The sequence below is a fragment of the Solanum verrucosum genome, unplaced genomic scaffold (assembly GCF_900185275.1).
Source record: "Solanum verrucosum unplaced genomic scaffold, falcon-dt-bn FXZP01000060.1, whole genome shotgun sequence".
Lineage (NCBI taxonomy): Eukaryota > Viridiplantae > Streptophyta > Magnoliopsida > Solanales > Solanaceae > Solanum > Solanum verrucosum.
In genome coordinates, this window is record NW_026020129.1 from 9,996,392 (window position 1) to 10,021,950 (window position 25,559).

The 25,559-nt window shown below is 31.9% G+C and overlaps 2 protein-coding genes across 2 annotated transcripts; one reads left to right on the forward strand and one right to left on the reverse strand.

Moving 5' to 3' along the window:
• The first annotated feature begins 765 nt into the window (after positions 1 to 765).
• Positions 766 to 8,037, forward strand: LOC125826206 (cyclin-dependent kinase D-3-like). Its single transcript, XM_049505526.1, has 8 exons — positions 766 to 1,062; positions 3,944 to 4,242; positions 4,325 to 4,433; positions 5,241 to 5,366; positions 5,846 to 6,081; positions 6,156 to 6,467; positions 7,390 to 7,504; positions 7,606 to 8,037. Exons 1-7 carry the CDS (start codon positions 946 to 948, stop codon positions 7,448 to 7,450), a joined length of 1,260 nt encoding a protein of 419 aa, XP_049361483.1. The 5' UTR covers positions 766 to 945; the 3' UTR covers positions 7,451 to 7,504; positions 7,606 to 8,037.
• A 3,694-nt stretch (positions 8,038 to 11,731) lies between these two features.
• LOC125826199 (AT-rich interactive domain-containing protein 2) lies at positions 11,732 to 16,317 on the reverse strand. The gene is made up of 2 exons (XM_049505518.1): positions 15,241 to 16,317; positions 11,732 to 12,977 (listed from the first exon to the last, which is right to left on the reverse strand). Exons 1-2 carry the CDS (start codon positions 16,315 to 16,317, stop codon positions 12,099 to 12,101), a joined length of 1,956 nt encoding a protein of 651 aa, XP_049361475.1. The 3' UTR covers positions 11,732 to 12,098.
• Between the last annotated feature and the right edge of the window lie 9,242 nt (positions 16,318 to 25,559).

The window sequence follows — 25,559 nt, forward strand, 5'->3', positions numbered from 1 at the left end:
CAATTTCAAATTACGTAGAGAAAAAAATAATTCGTGATAAATATAGAGAAAAATGAATAACAACGGAGAAGGATATTAAAAAAGCGCGTTAAAAATGGAATAAATACACATAGATTATAAGTGCTAGAATAAAATTTTACGTATCTTTTTAAAATAAAAATGGATTGAAATGACATTTCACATGCTCAAACATGAAAATAACGCATATATTGTGTCAGGTTAGATTCAAGTCTTCACGAGACTCATATGTATTTACAAATAATTTAGAATTTCCTCTAAATTAGAAATTCTCGAATCTCTTACTTCTCCCGATATACAAATTCCCGAACAAAAACCCAATCATCTCAGAAATAGCTAGAAAAGTAGAATTTCTTGAACAAACCAACTTCTCCATATACGTCAAAAATCCATTAATGAAACTACAACGATATCAGAACTAAAAGTTTACCTACTTTCAATATTTACACTAATTTAATTATCACATAAGACATTTCTCTTCGCACATTCTTATCTAAACTATTATCACTACAATCTTTTCTTACTCAATATATTCTATAACTTAATCATGATAAATTAGTATGATTCGATAACACACAAAATCATGCATATCATTTAAAAGAGTATAGACTATATATTAAAGGTGTGAACACACAATTTCATGTAATATTAACACCTTGTTTTAAATTAAAGTGAAAAATGAATTTTCCATTATTTTATAAAGAATAAAAGAAAATCAATACGCTCCTATTTTATTTTTTTTCCTTTATACTCTTTCACTGAGACATTTGAACAAACACTTTGTTAGCAAATTCAGAAATCTCGTAAACAACTTACCAATTTAATGGTATGTTGAGCATATATATACTTCGATTAGCTGTGTAGAACAGTTTAGCAGTGCGGCGGATGCAAAACCCATAAAAAATTGTGAAAAATCGGAAGAAAACGATGTCTGAAGTGGAGAAATTGTTGGCTATGAATAGGAAAGCTGCAGATCGTTATCTGAAGCGAGAAGTTCTTGGTGAAGGTACTTATGGTGTTGTTTACAAGGCTATTGATACGAAGGTAACTTTTTTGTGTATACATTTTGTGGGTATTTTTCTGTTTTTCATTTGGAGTATTTGGTTTTGTGGGTTTTAGGGTTTATGTTTAAATTCATGAGGATGGTTTGGTTTTTGTTGAATTGTTGATGATTAAGGTTTCTTAATTTATTTATTTTTGGTAAGGGGAATTGAACTATCAGTTAGGCAACCAACTGAGCTGTTAAGTTGATGGTTTGTTAAGTTTTTGAATTGGAAACAAAACGGAAAAGCTGTTTGTGTTAGCTAAATGAATGCGATGGTATCCAAGCATCACATAGTCCATTTGAATTTTGATTTTTTCATGTTGAATGGTTGAAGATTAAGGTTTGTTAAGTTTTTATTTTATTTTTGAAGGGGAAATGGGGGAGGGGATTACAAGGTGAGGAATCGAACCCTCGTCAATAAGGTGAAAGTTCGTGTAGGAAACCAACTAAGCTATTAGATTACCTTAAGTTTTTGAATTGGAAACAAAAAGGAAAAGCTGTTTGTGCTAGCTTGTGGTGTGTGCATTTTTTTCATTTAGCGACATTTGGTTCCGATAATTATTGGATTTCTATAATAAATGGGTGCCATGGTATCCAAGCGTCACGTAGTCCATTTGAAATTTGGTTTTGTCATGTTGAATGGTTGAAGATTAAGCTGTGTAAGTTTATGATTGAACTCAGTGAAAATGCTGTTAGTGCCATCTCGTGTGTGTGTATTTGTTTTTCATTTACAATATTTGGTTTCGATAATTCTAGGATTTCGATGATTAGTGAATGCCATGTTATCCAAGCTTCAACATAGTCCATTTGAATTTTGATTTTGTCATGTTGAATGGTTGAAGATTGAGCTGTGTAAGTTTATGAATTGAACACAAAGAAAATGGTGTTTGTGCGAGCTCGTGGGTGTGCTGTGTTTTTATTTTGCGATATTTGGTTTCGGTAATTCTAGGATTTCTATAACTAATGTCATATTTGTTGATATCTATATCCAAGCTTCACATAGCCCGTTCGGAGCCCTGTTAAAGAAGTTCCAAGTCCTGTCTCCGTAGGATGGCTGTAGGTTGAATTTCTGCATAATCATCGTTGATTGACTGTTCTTTTGTTGATGTTTATGAAAACTGGAATGTGTTTCATGTAATTTAAAAGAAAAGGAAGTGTAGAGTGAAGGTATGAATGGCAATTTCATGTAATTTAGCACTTGTTTTAAATTTAAGTAAGTGAAAAATGAAATCTCCATTTAAGAAATCCAATACACTCCTATTGCTTTTCCCCCCCTTTATACTCTTTCACTGAAACACTCGAACAAACACCTTGGTACCAATTTCACAAATTCGATAAAAACTTAGCAATTTCATTGTATGTCGAATATACATACACTCATTTTTTTTTTTGAAACTAGTAACATTACTCTATTTATCCACACGTATACTACAACCAAAAGTGTAGTTCCCATTCTGCGTAGAATAGTTTAGCATGAGGTAAATGCAAAACCCATAAAAAAATTCAGAAGACGGAACAATGTCAGAAGTACAGAAATTATTGGCTGGAAAAGTAGTAGTTAATTACCTGAAATGAGAGGTTCTCTACGAAGGTACTGATGGTGTTATGTACAAGGCTATTGGTAGGAAGGTAACTTTGTGTATACTCTTGTGGGGTGTTTCTCCGTTTTTCGTTTGGAGTATTCTGTTTCATGAATTCTGGGGTTTTGTTCAATTCATGATGTGGTTGGGTTGATTCTATGATTTCATGTTTTTTTTATTGTTTAATTTTGATTTTGTCTTGTCGAATGGTTGAAGATTATAAGGTTTGTGCTAGCTAGTTGGTGTGTCTGTGTTTTTCAATTTCCATATTTGGTTTCAATTATTCTAGGATGTATATTATCAATCAATGCCATGGAATCCTAGCTTCACATAACCCATTTGAATTTTGATTTTTTTCATGTTGAATAGCTGAAGATTAAGCTGTGTAAGTTTATAATTTAAACACAAAGAAAATGATGTTAGTGTGAGCTCGTGTGTGTGTTCATTTTACATTTGCCATCTTTGGTTTCAATAATTCTAGGATTCAATAATTAATGCCATGTTTGTTGATTTCTATCTATCTCCACGCTTCACAGAGCCCATTCGGATCCCTAATAAAGAAGTCCCAAGTCCCGTCCCCATAAAGGAGGAGGATTGTTGTAGTTTGACTTTCAACATAATCATAGTTGACTGACTGATTTATTATTGATGTTTATGAATTCTGAAATGTGTTTCATTTAATTTTAACGTGCAAAGTTGAATGGTAAGTTAAGGTAAGCTTTGGAATTGCACACAAAAAAAGGAAAAAATAATAATATTTTGTTAGTGCTAGATCTTGTGCTAAATCTTAGATGTATTCTGGTGATTTTTGAATTCCTTTTGTTAATAATCTTGAATTGAGCCTTGGGGTATATGGTAAAATTGTTGTCATGTGACCCAGAGGTCATGGATTTGGGTTGTGGAAACAGTCTCTTGCAGAAATCCATGGTAAAGGTGCGTACAATAGACCCTTCTAGTTCTGCCCTTCCCCGGACCTTACGCATAGCGAGCTTAGTACACTGGGTTGCCTTTTTTTGTTATTAATCTCTACAAGGCATAATTTTCTAGGCTATATAGATAAGCGTGAGATTTTGAGAACCTCTTAACAGAGTGGTTAATTGCCTTGAAAGACAAACTATTTAGAAGTATTGCAGTGAAATGAGCTTGGATAATGCGGAATGGTTTAAAGGACTCATATAATGGGCCCCAACTAGTTATGATTTTGGATCAAGGCATAGTAATTAACTGATTAAACATTTAGTTGCATTTTGTATTGAAATAATGATATATCTGATGTATGCTTTAATTTCATTTTCTGCAGAGTGGCCAGGTTGTTGCTATCAAGAAAATTCGTCTTGGGAAACAGAAGGAAGGGGTGAATTTTACTGCCCTGAGGGAAATCAAATTATTGAAAGAGCTGAAGGATCCCAGCGTTATCGAATTGATTGAGTGCTTCCCACACAAAGGAAACTTGCACCTTGTGTTTGAGTTCATGGAGACAGATCTTGAGGCTGTGATTCGTGATAGGAATATCTTCCTCTCACCTGCGGATATAAAATCTTATATCCAGATGACATTAAAAGGTCTTGCTTTTTGTCACAAGAAATGGGTCTTGCATAGGTATTTCCTTGTATATTCTTGATTTCACTAGATTCCAACTTGTGTTCAGCTTCCTTAAATATTTGCTGTGTTTTCCTGACAGAGATATGAAACCAAACAATTTACTGATTGGACCTGATGGGCAGCTTAAACTTGCTGACTTTGGATTAGCACGTATATTTGGTAGCCCTGACAGAAGATTCACACATCAGGTATGTTGGGCTATTCTACTTGAATGATCAAATGTGAAGGTTAACGTTGCAACTCTTGGAGCGTAAATGTCAAACGTTACTTTTCTATCTTGCTATTTTTTGCTTCAAATTATGGTTCTCCTAGCGGAAATTTCTTCCGGGGGGAGGGGGGATAGTTGATATATGAGCCACATAATAAAATTACCCTTGATTTATTTCTTATGGAAGTGGAGTTATTAGTTTCTCCCAGTGTTCTAATCAATGGAGGTATCTGTTTTTGAAATTTAGACTTTCTTTAGAGGATGTCTAATATACCAAATAAGGGTTGTCTTTGTTCTTTTATCAAAATGTCTAATTCAAAAAACAAAAAAACGAAATGTGATCCAATGCTGCACCCTTTTATATTTGTGATGATCAAAGTTGACAAAGTTACTCGTATCTTTCTATATAGCCAGTGTTGAACAGTACACGATTTCAATTCTTGTGTTAATAACTGTTGTTCACAGATATTTGTATATATTCACTTATTTGGTGTATGCATTTCATTCTACTGTGAAAAATACATGCAAATTATTGAATATATGACCTTGTTTTTGGAGAATTAGGAATTGTTGTATTGTGGTATGCGTACAAATTTGAGCAGGATGTTGTCAAAATAGTGCAGATATAGCAGTAGAATCCTGTTTCTTTATTCTTTCTTTATTTAATATTTTAAATGGGAGAGTTCATAAATCATATTTTCCATTTTCATATAATGCTCTCTACTTCTTTTACTGTTGGAAATAGTCTAAACAACATTTACCTTTTAATCTGGTGGGATACTTTTAGGTTTTTGCCCGGTGGTACAGAGCACCGGAGTTATTGTTTGGTGCGAAGCAGTATGGACCTGGAGTAGATGTTTGGGCCGCTGCATGTATCTTTGCAGAGCTTCTCCTGCGGCGACCATTTTTGCAGGTGAATGTCTATGTTATGATTATACTTCTCCTTTGAAGCTAAATTGGTCTCTTGCTTGTTTTGGTTAGTGGGTTTTGCAATGGAAGACATATCATCCAAATGTTCATGATCTGCCCTGTTATTATTCTTTGAAGAACTTGCCCACTAATTTTCTTTACTTTGTCTTCCTTTATGTGTTCTCGTTAAATTTACAAAAGTTTCAGTAGAAGAATAAAAGCTGTGAAGTAATTGTCCTTCCCGTTCTGTTCTAGAGAACTTCATGTGCAGTTGAAAATGAAGCCATAGTGAAAAGCAAGTTACTTATTGAGCTAGACTGAACATTTTTTCGCTTCCATGTTCCTATGATGGTCCTTTTTTTATGATAAGCTCCTCAATAACTATTTGAACTTCTGTTGCACTTTATATGCTACGTTCACTACTCCTATCTGCATGTTGTTATTTTAGCCAATAATTTGTTTTGAAATCTGTGACTACATTAGGGAAACAGTGATATTGATCAGCTAGGGAAGATTTTTGCGGCCTTTGGGACCCCAAAGCCTTCACAGTGGCATGATATGGTCTACTTGCCGGATTATGTTGAGTACCAATATGTCCCTGGACAGCCATTCAAAACACTGTTTCCAACGGCTACTGATGATTGCCTGGATCTTCTGTCAAAGATGTTTACTTACGATCCAAAAGCTAGGATCTCAGCACAGCAAGCATTGGAGCATAGGTATGTTTATTCTTCATCTTGTTTAGTTTGCACACTTGCGGTTGATGTGGGTTCTGAACTTTTCCGTCCTTTAGGTACTTCTCATCAGGACCTCCACCTACGGAACCAGCTCTGCTTCCAAGACCTCCCCCTAAGCGAGAGCCTGGAAATCCTAAGGTGTCAGATCTCAATCCACATGATGGTCCTGTGGTATTGTCTCCACCAAGAAAGTCAAGAAGAGTGATGCCTCATCGCGAAGGATTCGAGGCAAATGTGCATCCAGAAAAGATGGATGACCATGAAAATGAGATCCGACATTCTGCTGGTGAGAGGAGTGAACAAGTACCCATGTCACTGGATTTCTCAGTCTTTGGGATGAAACCACCTACTAGACCGACCATTAACAGGTATTAGCTGATATGCCTTGCAATAGCTTCTACTAACCATGGCTACATGTGTTGTTCTTGATTGGTAATATGCCATTGTTGTTATCCTGTTGGCTGATGTATTGCCTTTGAACTCACACACTGGTTGTGCTCAAGTAATCAAACTTTATTGATTCTCGGATCAACTGGAGCAATGTACTAGAATAGTTGATTAACAAAATCATTGTTTTTGTCTATTTTACTGTTGAGTTCATTCTAACTAGGAACTATTGCAATTTCTCCCAGCTGTTTGTCATAGAATCCATGTAGGGAAATAAGTCTGGGATGCATATTTTTATTAATATATGAGCTGTTCTATTAAGAGTTCAAATTTTTTACTTCAAAATTTGCCTTCTTTTGTTCATTAGTGCGTTGCGAAATTGTTAATTCATTAGACAGAAGGGCAATAGAAGCAGTATTGTTTTGGCCTTGTAGCCGACCTTGATATACTCAACTTGTGCAGGAAGATACCATATGCACGTCTTGGTTTTTAGTTTGTATACATAGCACGGTATTGTTCACAAAAAATGGGACTTGTGTTCTTCGAAATCACATGTGTAGGCGATAACAGGAAAAAATGAGGGGAGGGATGTCCATCTAGTGGTCAAGTTACTGTAGGTCCTAAGGTATAAGCTTTTTTCCATAAAAATGTAGAACTAAAACAGATGTTATTTTGGTGGATTTTTTTCTAAGGATATATCTGGTGTGTGCTACCATTACTAAGATGATTGCTCTTGAGATTCTACGCCAGGCAACGAGTATATATGAATGCTAATACTGATACCACTAACAATTAACAAGAGCTTCGATATGCATGAAGTTGTTATTTAGTCATTTTATATAGACCTTTTACTACTTTGATGTGCTATCATTGTAAATCTCCTCAACATTTTTTCACCTGCAGCGCTGACAGATCGCATTTGAAGAGGAAATTAGATCTCGAATTCCAACCCGAAGAGGAATAACATATCTTTCTGAGTCTTTTTTTCATCTGGATGAAGGCTGCTATATAGTTTAAGGTGTGTGGTAAATATAACACCTGTATATTTTCATTCCTTCCGAATTTGTTTGCTCTTATATCTTGATTAATCTAAACTCGAGGTGTTTACCAATTTACCAGGCCATAATTTTGGTGAACAAGGAAAAGAATCTTTATTTCAAGTATATCGGTGGTACATTATTGCATCAAATGTCCCCTCCTTTTCTTCATTTTGTGCGATGATCGCCAGTATAACGAGTGATCTTGGAGAAGTACATTGAACCATGGCAATAAAGTTTACCTAGTTCAATTCTTTATCGTCGAGAGGATGTAATTGTAATGCGGGTATACCCACTCTAGCATTCATATAAACTCAATTTTTTAATGCTGTTTGTAGAGAAACATAATTGATTTTCGTCTGTTCGAGTTTATATCAAACTTGAGTTTGTGAGACAATGCATTGCTTTTTGGAATTGCTAGTTTTGATTTGGTGGATATTGTCTTATGCAGAGAAATCTTGAATTTTTACATTGCATTTTGATCACATTTTGGTAGTGATATGGAAGTGAATTTAGTTACTTTCGTTGTATCAACGACGAAATACCCCGTGTTATCCCGCAAGTGGGGCTAGATGAGGGTAGACGATATGCAGATCTTACTTCTACCTCGTAGAGATAGAAAGATGGTTTTCAATAGACTCTCAACTTAATTACTTTCATTGGTATAATAAGACTTAAACTTGAAGTACATCCTCGTGTTATACTCCCTCCGTCCCTATTTACTTGTCCATATTTCCTTTTTTAGTTGTCCATTTTGACAAATCAAGAAAGGACAACAAAATTTTTCCTATTATACCCTTATTTACACTTCTTGAAAATTGTAAAAGTGTATGTTGTTTCCCTCCAATTTATTTCACTTTAATTCAAATAAGTGGTTGTAATTTTGAAGTGAAAGGTTGTCATAAGGGTAAAATTGTAACTTCACTGTGCTAATCATTGTTGCCTTAATCTGTGTGCCATTTCTAAAGTGGACAACTAAAAAGGGACGGAGGGAGTATAAGTGAACAAAAAATATCCTTGCATTATCCAAAAAGTTGCAAGATTCATACTTATGTCTAAACTCACACCACAAACAAAAAAATGTGTAAAGTTGAAAGAATATATGTACACACGGTTAAGCTAGTCAAGTCGGTGATTTTTCTAATTTTTAAAAATTGAGGAGGATTTAGATCATATTCATACAAAATATATTCAAACTCTATATATTCTTTGTAAAAAGTATGGCCAAATACAACCCCAACTTCAAAAATTTCAAATAAAGTAACTATTTTTTTATTTTCATAACTAAACGCCTACGTAATTTCACTAAATTTCCAGCATTTTTGTACATTGTATAAAATGTGAATTGCATTGTATATAATGTACATACGTACTAAATATTTTATGGCAAAAGTACTCATTAACCCCCTGAACTTGAAGCTTTTTATACGATGTACACCTAAACTAAATTCCGTTTTAATTACCCCCCGAACTTGTTTATTCCTCCGTCGCGTACACCTTTTTCGTCCACCTGACGTAGAAATTGACAACACACTCTACTAGGCGCGTGAGGAAGTGATTTTTTGCCACATCACAAAGCTACAACGGTGAAAAAACGTAAAATCTCCATTTTTCTTTAATATTTGGCATATTTTAAACGAAAAATAAGGAAAAATGTAAATGAAAAGTAAAGGAAACAAAGATTAACACTTACTTGGTAAGAATTTCCAACAAATTTGAAATTCAAGGAGTTCCGCGAAATCAACCCTTATTCAAAAATAACTTTTAAACAATGAATTTTAATATTTGGCATATTTTAAACGAAAAATAGGGCAAAATGTAAATGAAAAGTAAAGGAAACAAAGATTAACACTTACTTGGTAAGAATTTTAGACAAATTTGAATTTTAATCGACCAACTTCACGTCTAGAAAAACCCAAATCCAAAAGGAGTTCCGCGAAATAAGCCCTTATTCAAATATAACTTTTAAACAATGAATTTTAAATTTAAGAAATTTATTTTTTGCAATATTAATTTATCTAGGTGGCTATTATTTATCCAGGTGGAAATCCACATCATTAGTTTTGCCAGATGTCGCGCGCGTGTAGTCACAATAGGAGCAGGTGGACGAAAAAGGTGTACGCGACGGAGGAATAAACAAGTTCGGGGGGGGGGGGGGGCGTAATTAAAACGAAATTTAGTTTAGGTGTACACCGTATAAAAAGCTTCAAGTTCAGGGGGTAATGAGTACTTTTGCCATATTTTATTAAAGAAAATCTTTAAATAGTTGGACGTAATATTTTTAAAATGAATTTGTTTAACCAATCTTTCTAACCATCGAAATCTACTGTATAAATATTTCAAAACTTACGTATTGTTGCAAGTCAATTTACTTGATGATGCAAAAAAACATATAAACTAACAACACACAATTTAAATTCTGAGAGTGAAAGATTCATTTCCTATCCATATCCTTATTCTTTTTAGGTAATTTTGATCTTCTCGTCGTGGCTAAGACATGACCAAATTTTATTTTATTTTTTAGTTCAATTAGTTTCTCAACTAAAAATAGACTGGAGAATGATTCTTGTTATTTTTTGGATAGTATAAGGATGATTTTTGCTCACTTAGATAATATAAGAATAAACATTAGATTTGAGTCATAGTTGAGGGATAATTTTAGCCAAAAACCCTATTATAACTAGTCTAATATAATATTCTATTTGTTTGTATTTGTCTTAGTTTAACCACGGAATTTAAGAAATAAAAAGTTTGATGCATGCATCTTGTTCCATTGAGCTAGTCACTCAAAGTTAAAAGGAAAATCGTGCCTTAAAAGTAATTAAAATCAACTATATGAATCATCATTACTCATTTCGTTCTATTTGAAACAATTACATTCCAATACTCCATAGATTGACACTCTTCAACACAAGAAGTTATATGTATTTTCTGTTAACCTACAATTTTTTACAAAATACAAAAAAAAAAAAAAAAGTCCATGACGAATAAAAAACATAAATGTAAAGTCTACCAAATTAACTAGTATTATATAGTGTGAATCTTTTAAAATAATTTTCTTTCATGTAATTTTGTTGGTCTACTTTACCTTTCGACATTCTCAAGCATCTATCTATCTCTCTCTCTCTCTCTATATATATATACATATACATATACAAATAGAAAAAAAATATAAACAATGAAAAGTTTGTATGCAAACGTATTACTTCCCACCTCGGTATTCGGAGCCCGTATTAGAGCTTCAACTAAATTTGAATCACGCACTGTAAGACTCATTTGAGGGTAACGCTCCCAAATCCAGATCATGCACTGCGCGGCTCATTTGGGGTAATGCTCCCAACAAAAAAAAAATTCATACCCAAGAATCGAACCCAAACCTTTGATTAAGGATAGAACAGTCTCACCACTGGACCACAACCCGTGTTGATAAGCGTAAAACTTAATATTGATGAAAGTGTCAAGTCGTACATAAAAAAAGTTGGGTTAAAAAAAATGAAAATGGTGACAAAGTGTATTAAAGAGAGTTGGAGACAAGTGTTCTAATGAATTGAGTGTTGGTGACAAAGTGCGCCAACAAGTGTTGAAGGCAAGTGTTTCCACAAAATTGAAAGTTGAAGAAAAATGCTCGAACAATTGGAAAGTTGAGAAGTGCTTCAAATTTAAAGACAAGTGTTACAACAAATGAATGTTGATCAAAAGCGCATCAATCGAAGGTTTTCAAAACAATTAATAATATTGATGACACACTTTCATCGACAACATACCAGTGTGATTCCACAAGTGGAGTATATGGAAGGCAAGGTGAAAATCTTACCCATGTTGTTTCCAAATAGACCCTCGAATCTCAATGCAAGAAAAATCATTTTTGAAAAAAATACAAGAAATCATTTTTGCAAAAAAATCATTTGAAAGAAATGCAAGAGTAAAAGCTATGATGAAAATATTACGGAAAAAAAACAGGTAAGGGTATAAGACATAACTAAATTGTCTAAAGCAAGGGTGTAAGAAAATCTTACCCCATGTTGTTTCCAAATAGAACCCTCGGATCTCAATGCAAGAAAAAATATTTTTGAAAAAAAAAATATTTTGAAAGAAATACAAGAAATCATTTTCGAAAAAAATCATGTGAAAGAAATGCAAGAGTAAAAGCTACGATGAAAATATTACGGAAAAAAAAGGTAAGGGTATAAGACATAACTAAATTGTCTAAAGCAACAATCTTTCATTTTAAACTATCATATGTGCTGCTAAGATCAAAACTGATCTAGTCTAAACAACACATTGCACTTCAAACAAATATTAAATAAAACTTTGAATCCTTGTATGTAACTTGTTTAAACTATGAAAATGCAACTATTTGCCAATAATCTAGAAATATCTTTACATAGCAAGATAATCACTTCAGTCTACTAAGTAAATATTTGCCCCTGCTCCACCATCTCACTTGATGTTCAACCAGATGAGACCTTCATATTATCAATCTTACCATCAACTGCACTCAATTAGTCTATCAAAAATTGTAAAGCAATGTTGTAAGAACTGCCTGCAGTGATCAAGAAGCTTCAAAGCTACATGTCACTGAAGATCAGTGCAGACCTTATTCTGGCTGCATGTCAGTAAACGGCTGGAGGATGGTCCACGAACTGCACAGTCACCAAAATTGCCGCCAACACAACCAAGCTCTTTTTCATCATCATCGCTATCGAGGTCTCTTGGAGTAACCCGGTTTTGATAGCTCCGACGCTTGATAAGGAATACATTGAAGTAATAGCTAACCAGCATATTCCTAGTCTTGGATGGGAATAGTTTCCTATAGTTGCTCCACACATTGTTTTTTAGTGAAACACTTGGCCTAACCCAAACTTTGAACCTTTCTTCCTCCTTATCTGTCCATGAAAACAAAACTTCCTCCCCCATGTGGTCAAACCTCCACCGGAAAAACAAAGGGCCAAGCTCACGCAACAATTTATACCTCTCGTCTGCAATATGGAACCTGTTGCATTCAGTAGATTGCGGGAATGGACAACCACATGAACTTTGTCTTCCCTTTCCAATAGGATCTAACACAACCAAATAGTTTGTTTTTTCCACTTCTGGAGGCCACATTCGTGTGCCCAACCACTTGGCATCGCTCTCAAAAATCACACCAGTCCATTCAGGGACTTCAATTTGGTGGTCAGGATCCACTTCAGGTACTTTTTGTTTTGGGAGTTCATAGGCAGCTTTAGGTTTTTCTGTTACTGATACCTCAACAGTCATAAGATCTGGCGCAACATCATCTTCTTTCTTCTGATGAGTTTCAACTTTGTTTCGAGAGGTCGGACACAAGCTGCAACCTCGACACAGAGTGTGCTTTTGCAAATTAGGGATCCTTTTGCTGCATCTTAGGTTTTCTGCAGGTTGATTGTTAAATTTTTCTTCTTCATACATGGACGGCTGCATCCTCTGCTTCTTCTGTTGGTTACATCATGACAAAATGGACAACAAATTACTCTCAATAATTGTTTCTTGATAAGTCATACAAAGACACATTATACAAGATCAAATTTTTGACAAGCAGTAAAAGACGTATGACAAAACAAATCACACAGTTTGATTCACATAAATATTTAGGTGGTGAATGTATCACCAGTAGCAGAAGTTTAAGTCTGCCATACTGGAGAGCCTTATACTGTACGTTTTAGAAGAAAGAATTACAAGCATAAAAGAGTCAGGAAAATTGGCAAATAGTTGAACAACGTCTCAACAAGGCAATGATATGTGACTATCATTGAGAAAATGGACCTAACGGGACACTGTCCCAAAAACTAGATGAGGATTGGATGAGTTGGGCTCTAATACTATGTCAAAGAATGAAGCAGGGCCGACTCAACCTCAAAAACTAGTTTATGAGGTGAGGATGACACAAGATCGTATAAGTCAAAAACAACACATTCTTCAATCAATGTGGGATACCTAACATCTATAATGCATATCCTGCTCTTATAGATTTATCTGGGGAAAAAAGTACTGTTTTGTTTATAAAAACTTCTGTATTAGCTCTAAAACTGTAGCAAGAAATTTAGGGGGGGGGGGGGGGTCACAATAACGATTAAATACACAAGCACACAAATATATGTGTATAAGGGATCATTGACAAGAGAACGTCTGTAATCACGGATGGCTAACTCAAGTCAGATGAGTGTTATGAATGAACTGTTGGTCCTATATTACACAATCTACGCACGTCAAACAAGAGGACGACAAACTGAAAGTGGTCCCCAAAATAGTAATTATTTTCCTGAATTATATGTATCCGCAGGATTAATTTGAAAAAAGCGAATTGAATGGATTTAAAATAGTGTTACAACATGGATCAGGACTAAAAAGTTTTCCATTTTTCATCCATTAAATAAAATTTAAATTTAATCACTTGAAATTAAATTGCAACTACTTGATTAAAAAAAATGAAAATAAAGAATTTGATTCAAAAAGTCAATTTTTTTATTCAAAATGTCGAAACATAAGCTAAATAATCTGTCAAAAAAGCACCTTCCAACCCAAATAACAAAAGAAGCAAATCAAGAAAAAGAAAGGAATAACTATTTTTTTAAGAAATGGAGAGAGAGAACCAGGAAAAGGGAGCATGCCAAGTTAAATGTCATTTTCAGTAAATTTGTCATGAGAAATGATGAAGTGATGAACCCCTTTACCATTTCGGCCTAAGTTGCTCTGACTCTTCACTTTTGGTGATGGGTGTGAGATCAGTACCCGATCTGGTTTACCGATTTTGGATACTTCGACCAAAATAGACGGGGAAAGTCTGGACAGATTTATTGGTTTTTATAGTCAAAAACAAAAGCTAAGGTGAAATTTCTCTGTCACTCTTTATCCTTTATCTCCTTCTAGCATTCTCCGCTTAATCTACTTTTAGAAATTAAATCATTTTAGCCTAAGGTGAAATTTCTGTCACTCTTTATCCTTTATCTCCTTCTAGCATTCTCCGCTTAATCTATTTTTGGAAATTAAATTATTTTAGCCAAAGCTAAGGTGAAATTCCTATGTCACTCTTTATCCTTTATCTCCTTTTAGCATTCTCCACTTAATCTATTTTTAGAAATTAAATTATTTTAGCCAAAGCTAAGGTGAAATTTCTGTGTCACTCTTTATCCTTTATCTCCTTCTAGCATTCTCCTCTTAATCTACTTTTAGAAATTAAATTATGTTAGCCAAAGCTAAGGTGAAACTTCTGTCACTCATTATCCTTTATCTCCTTCTAGCATTCTCCTCTTAATCTATTTTTAGAAATTAAATTATGTTAGCCCAACTCCCGCACCCGTATCCATACTGGCTCCGTATCCCCGAATCATGAAGGATCCAACCTCCCGAACGACCCGTAACGGACACCGCACCCGACTCCGAGCAACTTAGCTAAGTTGTGATAAGTGAATGGTTATAGCAACGGTGCAAAGCCTATCTAGTCTTGAATAGCATGTGTAAATTATTATGTAACACCAATTCAAGGAATTAGTCAACTACAAGTAAATTGAGCCATAAATGTGATTCTCATTTAGTTACTTCAGAGAAAATAATATAAAGAAATTATATTGAAAGGTCCCTGGCATGTAAGAAGCGATTAGCCAGTGCTACAAGAAATCATTGAAGATAAAGCAATAGTGAAAAAACACATCCATCAATTACTCCAATTAGATTAAATAAGGATGAAGCAAATAAATACCTGAGGGTTAGCTTCCTCTGCATCTGTGTCAATATGGCTTTTCTTCAGCAGTGCTTCCCTAACCGACATGGCCTGGAACCACAAGTCCTTGCCTGTATGACCTTTCCAGTTCAAGGAGTTAGGAACTTCATTAGAATGTTTTGCTGCATGTTTAAGCCAATCTAACATTTCAGAGAAGCATGGAGATCCTCTTTTTCTCTTATGAGAAGCAGCTACGTCCTCGATAACACTCTTGCCCGACGCCACAGTAGTATCAGAACCATTCAGAACGGAAAAGTTCTCTTTGCCATTGTTCGCTTTTTCTCCCATGCCAATCATCTGGGCAAATTTTTCGTCATCATCATACTGCCTATTTGATTTGGCAGGTGCTCGATGAAGGATTTTCTCAACAATCCCCTCGGTAGATACCAAAAAGACGGTGTCATTGGCAATCTTAGAAAAGGATTTTTCACCACCATTGTTAAGGTTATGCTTCCTGTGTTCAGCATTGCAACTTCTGTGCTCTGTGCAATCATTAGTGTCATTAACACTTTCAGCAGTAAACATTTCATAATCAACCTGACTATTGACCTTACACATAAGCTCTTCCTTGCAACCATTTTCCGAAGGAGACAAATTACCAAACATTGTCTCCAACTCCTTCAACAATAAATCAAGCTTCCCAATTACACCACCCTCTCCCTCCACCAAGTTCCCATCTTTAAGTAGTGGTTTTAGCCATTGATCAAACTCTCTCAAATACTTGGCATATACCAACTTCACAGACGCAACAGCCCCGGTATCCGACCCGCAACGCTCTGCAACACAACCCCATAAGTTCTTGGACGAAACCAGATCATAACCACCTAGTTTCCTCACAATCCAGAAGAGTTTAAACAAATCTAGAGGCTTCCCACTACCACTCAAAACTGGAAAACTCCATACACTTTTTTTCTCAGGTTTCTGACTGAGAAAAACCACAAAAACCTCATCAAATAACCTCCTAAACCTACTCTTACTCCCATCAATAGCAGAACCACTCCCCCTATTTTCTTTAAAAATCAGAGAGCCATCATCTAATCTTAACCATTCTTCCATCAAACCCGAATAGACTGTACCTTTCCTGAGGGTTTTCAAGAACAACCAATACAATTAATCAATACATAACTAAATACATAGACCCCCCCCCCCCCCCCCCCAAAAAAAAAAAGTGGTCTTATAAAAGCTCTAAAAACACAAAAAATACAATCTTAACCAAAGTTCCATTAACACAAAAAGATCACAACTTTTTTCTGGGGTTTTCAAGAACAATATACATTAATCAACAAATGACTAATTCCACACATATATACACATAAAAACTCAAAAGGGGTTCTCTTTATTGAAATTATTTACCTCTACAATTGATGTTCTATAAAATTCCATCAAGCCCATCACCACCTTTTCATTTTCTAATGTCCTTTTTTCCTTTCTTGAACATTCATCAATGGTGAAAAATGAGGAAAATTCAAGAACCCCATACTCTCAGATTATTATGAACAACAATCAATCACCTGGTTTTTTGACAGCTCAAGAAAATGGAGTTGACAGGTGTTTTTTAAGGGGTTTTTGATGTTTGAGGTTTTTGTGAATTTGCACAAAACATTCATGGAGAAAACAAATTAAACTAAGAAACAAAAAGTATATAATAAGGAAATAGTACTTGATAATCTAAATAGCAAAGAACCCTAAAAATAAATAATTAATAAATATTGTAGAAAATGGTAGAAGAATATATATAATGAAAAAAAATATTGTTTGGTCCATCCTCTTGTGTCTTAACCACATCATGAGATATGATTATCACCGTTGGATTAATCAATTTGGAAAATAGTATTTTATCGGGATTAGGATAATAATCTCGATATAATATTGTGAGTATTCGGTAATATCGGTAAAGTTTTAGACCTGTTATTATCTACTCGCCTTTTTCCCCTAAAGTTTTAGGGTTTGGGGGAGGTCGAAGGGGAATGAGATATGATCTCTCACGATAAGTGAGGGACGGAGGGCGGTCCACCAATTAAGCGACTATTATACACTATTACTCTTATTTGTTGTTTTATATTCAATACGGGGTAATAATTCTAGAAATAATATAATTGCTGAATAATTTTGTAACCTATCTTGAGAAAGATCAGAAGAGGAACGTTAAACCTTGTAGTTCTCGTCTTATTATTTTGAGTATTAGTTTTTTGATTATTTTAAACTATAATCGATACAATTACTATTTTATAACTCTTTTTTTCTATTTTTTTAGGGTTTAGGGGAGGGTGGGGAATTGGATCTGATCATTATACTCTATTATTTGCTATCTCATATTGAATGCAAAAGAATAATTCTAAAATTTTATAGTTACTACTTAATTTTGTAACCTATCTAAAAAAAGACTAAAAGAGGAGTGTTTAACCTTGTAATTCTCATCTAATAATTTAAAGTTCCATTCTCTTAATTACTTTTAAAATAAAATCAACAAATTACTAATTAGATATAATACTTAATACTAGTATACTACAATTACTTCTTCGACTTTTGTATTGTCAGTTAAACTTTAACCTACTTATTACAAAATTTCTTTAATAGAAAATTAACTTTATGAAATTATTTGATTACCGAGATTAGTAGTTATGTTTATTGATATAAAATTAGTGACTATATTTATACCGTAATTAATTATAAGTATTGACTAATATCGAAAAAATTAGGTCAAAATCTTATTATTATTCACTATCTCATATTGGATAGATACGAGATATTAACCCTAAAATATTTTTTTTGTTAATTTTAATTGTGTTGAAATAAAATTGACACAGTAATTACTAAGTTGATGAAGTACTAGTACTCTAAATTACTTTATTTAATACTAACATTAATTTTAAAAGATAAATGCATAAATTATTCCATATCTTTTTTTCTGTTTTCCCCCCTTTTTCGTCTCCTATATCTGGGTAGTTTTTTCTAGTTTTCTTCTTCTTCTTGTTGGGATTAGTAAAGATAAAATCCAGAAAAAAAAGAAGACCACAATTCACTTTTTTTAAAAAAGAAAGATAAAATCCAGAAAAACATTTCTCCATACTCATAAATCATATTAATGAATTAAAATTTAAGGGTATAAAAGGAAGTTATGTTGTGATTTGATATAAAATTAGGACAGTCTCAATAAAAATTCAACGCTTTCTTAAGATCTAATAATTAGAGGTTATTAAATAATTGGCGGAGAAGGGGAAACAATCATTTTTCAAGAGAATCAAAATCACTCAATAGAATTTTAAAGGATCATTCAAAATCTACCCTCGAACACATAGGATCATTCGAATCTACCCTCGAACACATAGGATCATTTTCATCTATACCCCTTGAACATATTAAATCGTTTTTAAAGAGAATTCAATCACTCAAAAGAACTTTAAAGGATCATTCAATATTTATCATTAAACACATAGGATCATTCTGAATCTTCGAACACATAGGATCATTTTCATCTACCCCTCGATTATATAGAATCATTTTTAAAGAGAATTCAATCACTTAAAAGAACTTAAAAGGATAATTCAAAATCTATCATCGAACTCACATAATCATTCTTAATCAACCCTCAAACACATAGAATCATTTTGAATCTATATATCCTCAAAAACATAGATTGAAATGTTTTTTTTCCTTTGGTTGCAAAAATAGGGGAAAATAGGTTTTTTTTTTTTGCTTATAAAGGGTTTTTTGACGTCTGAGATTTTGTGAATTTAGACCAAATGCAGATGAAGAAAAAAATTAAAGTAAAATAAAAGGGATTAATTTTGTGGGAAAATGATACTATAGTAAATATTTTTCTCGTTTTAATTTATTTGTGTTGTTCTGAATTGACTTGAAGTTTAATAAAATAAAAGACGATTAAATTTTATGATCTTAAATTAAATATATGCATATCTCGTAATATTAAATATGCCATGTGAAAAAATAGAATTAATCATTATCAATAAAATAATATAATATCTTTTTGAAACAAACTAAAGAAAAAAAGAAAAAAATAAATAAATAACATCTTATCCATATTCATTAATATGTATGACTTAAAAGGAAATTATTTTGTTATTTGATATAAAATTAAGACGGTCTAAACAAAAATTTAGATTTAATAGTCAAAGTTCATTAAATAATCAATGAAAAGGGAAAAAGATTATTTTCAAAATCACCCACCTTGAACATATAAAATTATTTTGAATCTACTTCTCGAACATGTAGAATTATTTTATCAAACATAAACTAAATTTTTAAAAAAGGACTAATTCCAATGTACATAAAAAGAACCAAGAGAAAGACAAATATATTGTATTAACTATTACGATAAAATTTTAGACTTGTTAATACTTTTATTATTCTTTTTTACTGATTTTCTTTTAGGGTTTGGAGAAGGGGAATGGGATCCAATTGAGCAATCATCATACTCTTGAATACTAACCCTAAAACTATGAATTCTAGAATTATTACAATTTCGCAATGATTTTATGATCTAATTTTTGAAAAAGATTTAAAGAGAAGAGTTAAATCTCAGGACTCTAGCCTAAATTTATAAATTCTATTTTCTTAATTGCGTTGAAATAAAATTGACATAGTATATATATATTTACTAAGTAGATGAACTAGTAGTACTATAAATTTATTTTATTTAATAAAATTAATTTTAAAAGATAAATAAATAAATAATTATACCATATCTTTTTTTCTAAATTCCCCCTTTTACGTCTCCTTTATCCTAGGGTAGTTTTTTCTAGTTTTTCTTCTTCTTGAGATTAGTAAATGTAAAATCAGAAGAAGAAAAACATCTTCCCCATATATTCATAAATCATGTTAGTGACTTCAAGGGTATAAAGGGAAGTTATCTTGTAATTTGACATAAAATTAGGATAGTTTTAATAAAAATCCACCACTTTCGTAAGATCTAATAGTTAGAGTTTATTAAATAATTGACAAAGAGGGGAAAACAATTCTTTTTTAAGAGAATCAAAATCACTTAAAGGAATTTTAATGGATCATTCAGAATCTACTGTTTTAGGATCATTCTAAATCTATCCTCAAACACATAGATCATGATTTTTAATCAATGCCTTACACATAGGATCATTCTGAATCTATCCTCAAACACATAGATCGTGACTTTTAATCTATCCCTCAAACACACAGAATCGTTCTGAATCTATCATCGAACACATAAATCATAATATTTTAATCTACCCCTCAAACACATAGAATCATTTTGAAACCCACAATCGAACACATAGGATCATTTTGATCTACCCCTCGAAAACATCCGATTATTTTGAATCCACCCCCTCAAACACATCAGATCATTTTGATCTACCCCTCAAACACATAGAATAATTTTATCAATCACAAATTAAATTAAACAAAATGATCAATTCCAATGTACATACATAAAAAGAACCAAGAGATAAACAAAAACATAAAGCAAATAAAAAAAAACATTTCAATTTATACAAGGATTTTTTATTGAAATTGATTAGTACCTTTTTCAAGTGTTTTTTGATAAAAGTCTCAAGCCGACAGCCACCTTTTTTTTTCTTTTTTCTTTTTTTGGTAAAATGAGGAAAAAATAGGTCTTTTGGTTTATATAGAGTATTTTGTTGTCTGAGATTTAATGAATTTAGACAAAATACAGATATAGAAAAAAAGTTAAAGTAAAATAAAAAAGATCCTGTAGTAAATATTTTTCTCGTTTTGATTTATTTGTATTGTTATGACTTGACACGAAATTTTTAAAAAATAATATTGTTAAATCTCATGGCCTTTAATTAAACACATGCATATCGTGTGACCTTAGACACGTCAAGTGAAAAATTAAAATTAAAAAGTTATTAAAAAAAAATATCTTTTCGAAACGGACTAAAGAAAAAATAGGATAAATTAATTAACCAATAATAAATAATAGTCAAATTATCTATAAATATAATGAACACTAACATTTAATTTTTTTAGAAAATAGTAGTAGAAGAATATAAGATATATAATGAGAATGATGTAAAAACAAATTAGTTACCGTTGGATTAATCAGTTTTGAAAATAATACCCTATTGGGGTCGTTTGGTTATCGGGATTAGTATTCTTATGCTAATATAAAGTTTGAGATTATATTTATTCCGGCATTTGATCGTAATATTACGTAATATCGATAAAATTTTAGATCAAAAACTTATATTAAGCACTATATGATGTTGAATGCGGGATAATAATACTAGGTATAGTCTCTAAATTAAATAGTTTTGTAATTTATTTTGATAAAACTAAAAGAAGAGAGTTAAACCTCGTCAAATCTCATAATTCTCATTAAATCTTGTAACTCTTGTTAAACATCAGGTTTTTAATCCAGAAAAGTGGGAACATCAACAATACTATCGTACATCATATTGATACGGTGTGGTGAAGTGAAGGCTTGCTTCTGAAGTTTTGTGTGATAATTATGTATCAACAAAATTTAAAGGTAAATTTCATAGAGTGGTGGTCACACCGTTATTGTTGTATGGAGCAGGGTGTTGCACAATTAAGAACTCTCATGTTTAAAAGATGCAAGTTGCGCAAATAAGGATGGAGAGATGAATGTGTAAGCATATTAGGAGTGATACAATTGAGAATGAGATTATCCGGGACAAGGTAGAGTGGCCTCCATGGTGGACAAGATGAGAGCGGCAAGATTGTAATGGTTTGCCTATGTGAAGCGGAGATGCGCAGACGCCTCGGTGAAGAGGGGCGAGAGTCTAGCTAGTGTAGTAGGCAGGATGAGAGGTAAAAATAGGCCAAAAAGCTATCAGGAAGAGGTGATTAGAAAAACACGGTGCAAACTTCAAATTATTGAGGGCATGATCTTAGACAAAAGGGTACTGTGAAAGTCACATATTATGGTAGAAAATTAGTAGGTAATATAGTGTTATCTTGCTTTCGAGGGTTCGGTCTTGTTGGTTCTAGAAATTTTTTATATCTATCTTCATCTGCTCGGCTACTGCATTACAATGTTGGTGTTCATATTCTTTTCATGTAGGCTTTGCACTACTTCTATTAGTTGTTATGTTCTCGTCATTATTTTTTAATTTTATACATGAAGGTGTTGCTCTTGCGCTGATGGTCTATTGAGAACAACTTCTCTACCTCCGTAAGGTAGTGATAAGGCCTCCATATATTCTATCCTTCCCAAACTTTATTTGTGGAATTTTACTGATTATGTTATTGTTCGGTATACCTCATATGGATGCGGGATCATAATCTTAAAATTATTTTAATAACTAGATAATTTTGTATTCATTAAACGAAGAGAGTTGAACCTTGTGATTCTCGTCTTATAATTTAGAAATTAGTTTCCTAAGTATTTAAAACTAATATTTTCATAATTACCAAATAAATAAAATATTATCATAAATAACTTTCTTCTATCTTTTTGTTGTGATCATTTGAAGTTTTAACCCACTCGTTAAAGAAATTTATTTATCACATTAGTTTTAAGGGATATATGAATCAGTTAACTTTGTGGGATCGTTTAGCTACTGAAATTAGTATTCTACTGTTGACATAAATTCGAAATTATATTTATATCGTGTTTGGTTATGAATTTTAACTAATACCGATAATATTTTATATCAGAATCTTATTATTGTTTACTACCTTATATTGAATACGAGATCATAATCTTACGGTTATTATAATCACAGAATAATTTTGTAATCATAAAATGAGGAGAGTTAAACCTAATGATTCTCGTCTTATAATTCAGTATGAATTTCTTAATTATTTTTAAAATAATATTTTCATAATTATCTAAGTAGATAAAATATTAAAAGTAATAAATTACTTTCTTCAATCTTTTTAGATTTAAGTCATCGATGATACTTAAAATTGTTCGCATAATTTGTTTTGATACTTCTATTCTACCTTATACCTATTATACACTTAATCTACTCATAACATGTACTTATTAAATAATTTTTAAAATTATAATCAACCAAAAATATGAAATGTCTGAAAGATACTCGCGTTAACATGGCAAAATAACTAATTAAAGGAGGACATGTGACATATGGATCAAAATTTAACAGTTAGAGTTTATTAAAATTTGATGTGAATTAAATTGTTTAGTTTGTGACAAATTTAAAAGACTATAATAAATAGATTAAAAATATATAGAGAACTCGAATTTGATATTGATTTAATATATTCTCTTCGTTCATGTTTACTTATTTATATTTGACTCAACATAATCTTTAAGAAGTAATAAATAAAATAGTACTTTAGATAATGAAAAATGAATAGTACTTGATAATAGGAGTAAAATAGATATAAAATAATAAACTATCTCTTGGTTTTTAAAGTATGACAAGTAAAAATAGACGTTTAGTTTTACTATAATGAACAAGTAAAAACATATGAAAGGGGTTCAATTTGAACTATTCAAGATATTACATCAAAAGTCGTTAATAAAAGGGGAAAAAACATAATGTGACTGTCGACAATTTAAATGACCTTTATATAACTTGAAATACACTAAGTTACTTTTGGAAAATATTTTTCTTAGATCATGTTTATCGTGATATATTGTATAAATAATGTATATAATGATTAGATAAAACCATGTGTATAATTAGTGTGTATATTAGAAACTTAATTTTGCAGGGATATAATCAATCAGATAAGGGAGAAAATTTAATCTCTCAGATTTAATTCTATAGGGAACTATATCATAATTTTATTTATATCCCGTATTTAGTATTCTAAATAGGGAGAGTGGGCTTTCAGTATTTTTGACGTTGGATTTCGATGATCATAATTCAAGTAGACATTAAATACGAGACTTTTATAGTTCATCCGATAAATCAAACTTGGATACAATAATACCGTAGTTATATGTCGAAAGAAAACATATGTTGATAAAAGCATATCTTAATTTATCCAACATTTGACATATTAGATTTTAGAGAAATTATGTAAAATCTCCACTCTCAAGCTTTTTGCATTGAATTTATCGATATAGATCAATCAAGACATTCAAATCACTTGTTAATATTGCATGTATATATGACAAACAATTCCTTAGGATTGAAAGTTCGATATCTAATATAATATTTTGAGAGTTCAATTTTGTTAATTCGACAATCAATAATTAATCATACATACCAAATACTGAATATTCAAAATTCAATCTACTTCGTAGGGGTGTACAACTTTACAAGACCGGGTTGGTTCGGGTTTTTCAAATATCAAACCAAACCATTTGTGTAAAAATTTTAAATTTATAAGCCAAACCAAACTAATAAAATTTGATTTTTTTTTGTTTAACCTCGGGTTGGTTCGGGTTTTTCAAATATCAAACCAAACCATTGTGTCGAATTTTTTAATTCATAAATCAAACCAAACTAATAAACCTCGGATTTTTTTTTCCAGATTTTTGGATTTTTTCGGTAAAGTTTTCATACAAACATATAATTAACTTGTGCTCCAAATATTTCTTTAGTCCAACCAAAATATAATTATTTAAGGTGTTTCTTAAGAAAATAACACAAAATATGAGATGAGTACTGATGACACTAAAATACTCAATAAAAAATAATAATGAAATCATCATATAAAATAAATATTGCAAAGTCATAATGAAAATGATCATAATTTAAAAGTACTAAATCATGCTAAAATAAGCTTAATAAGTATTAGTTACATTATTGAATAGTTAAGGAAAATTAAAATTATATTATGTATTTTAATTGTTTAAACCAATGTAAAACTAAAGAACAAATATTCAATATTATTATTGTCATTCTTAGTGTTGAATTGATTTTCTTTTTGCATTAATATTAATTTGATTTTGATTTAAGTTTTATTATAATTATCAACAGCTATGAACTATAATCTTTATTGGACCATTCCGAATTCTAAGTTTTAAACTTGAAATAATATATTAAAAGATAAAAACTATGAAATAGTATAAGAAATATTTTAAAATTATATCAAAGTTAATGTATAAAATTTTAAAATTACATATATAATGTCGAGTTGGTTTTTTTAGTTAAAACCAAGCCAACCCAAATGTAGTCGGGTTTTTTTTTTCCAATACCAAACCATTAGTCGGGTTTTTTTTCCGATTTGACTCAATTTGTGATTTGGTTCGGTTTTATACGCCCCTACCGTACTTCGATAATTAAACTTCAATACAATAAATCCCAATTTTATTTGGTAATTTGATTTCCGATAATTTTCCTATTTTGATATTTATCTTACTATTCTTAAATGACAAATCACCCGACAAGTCACAT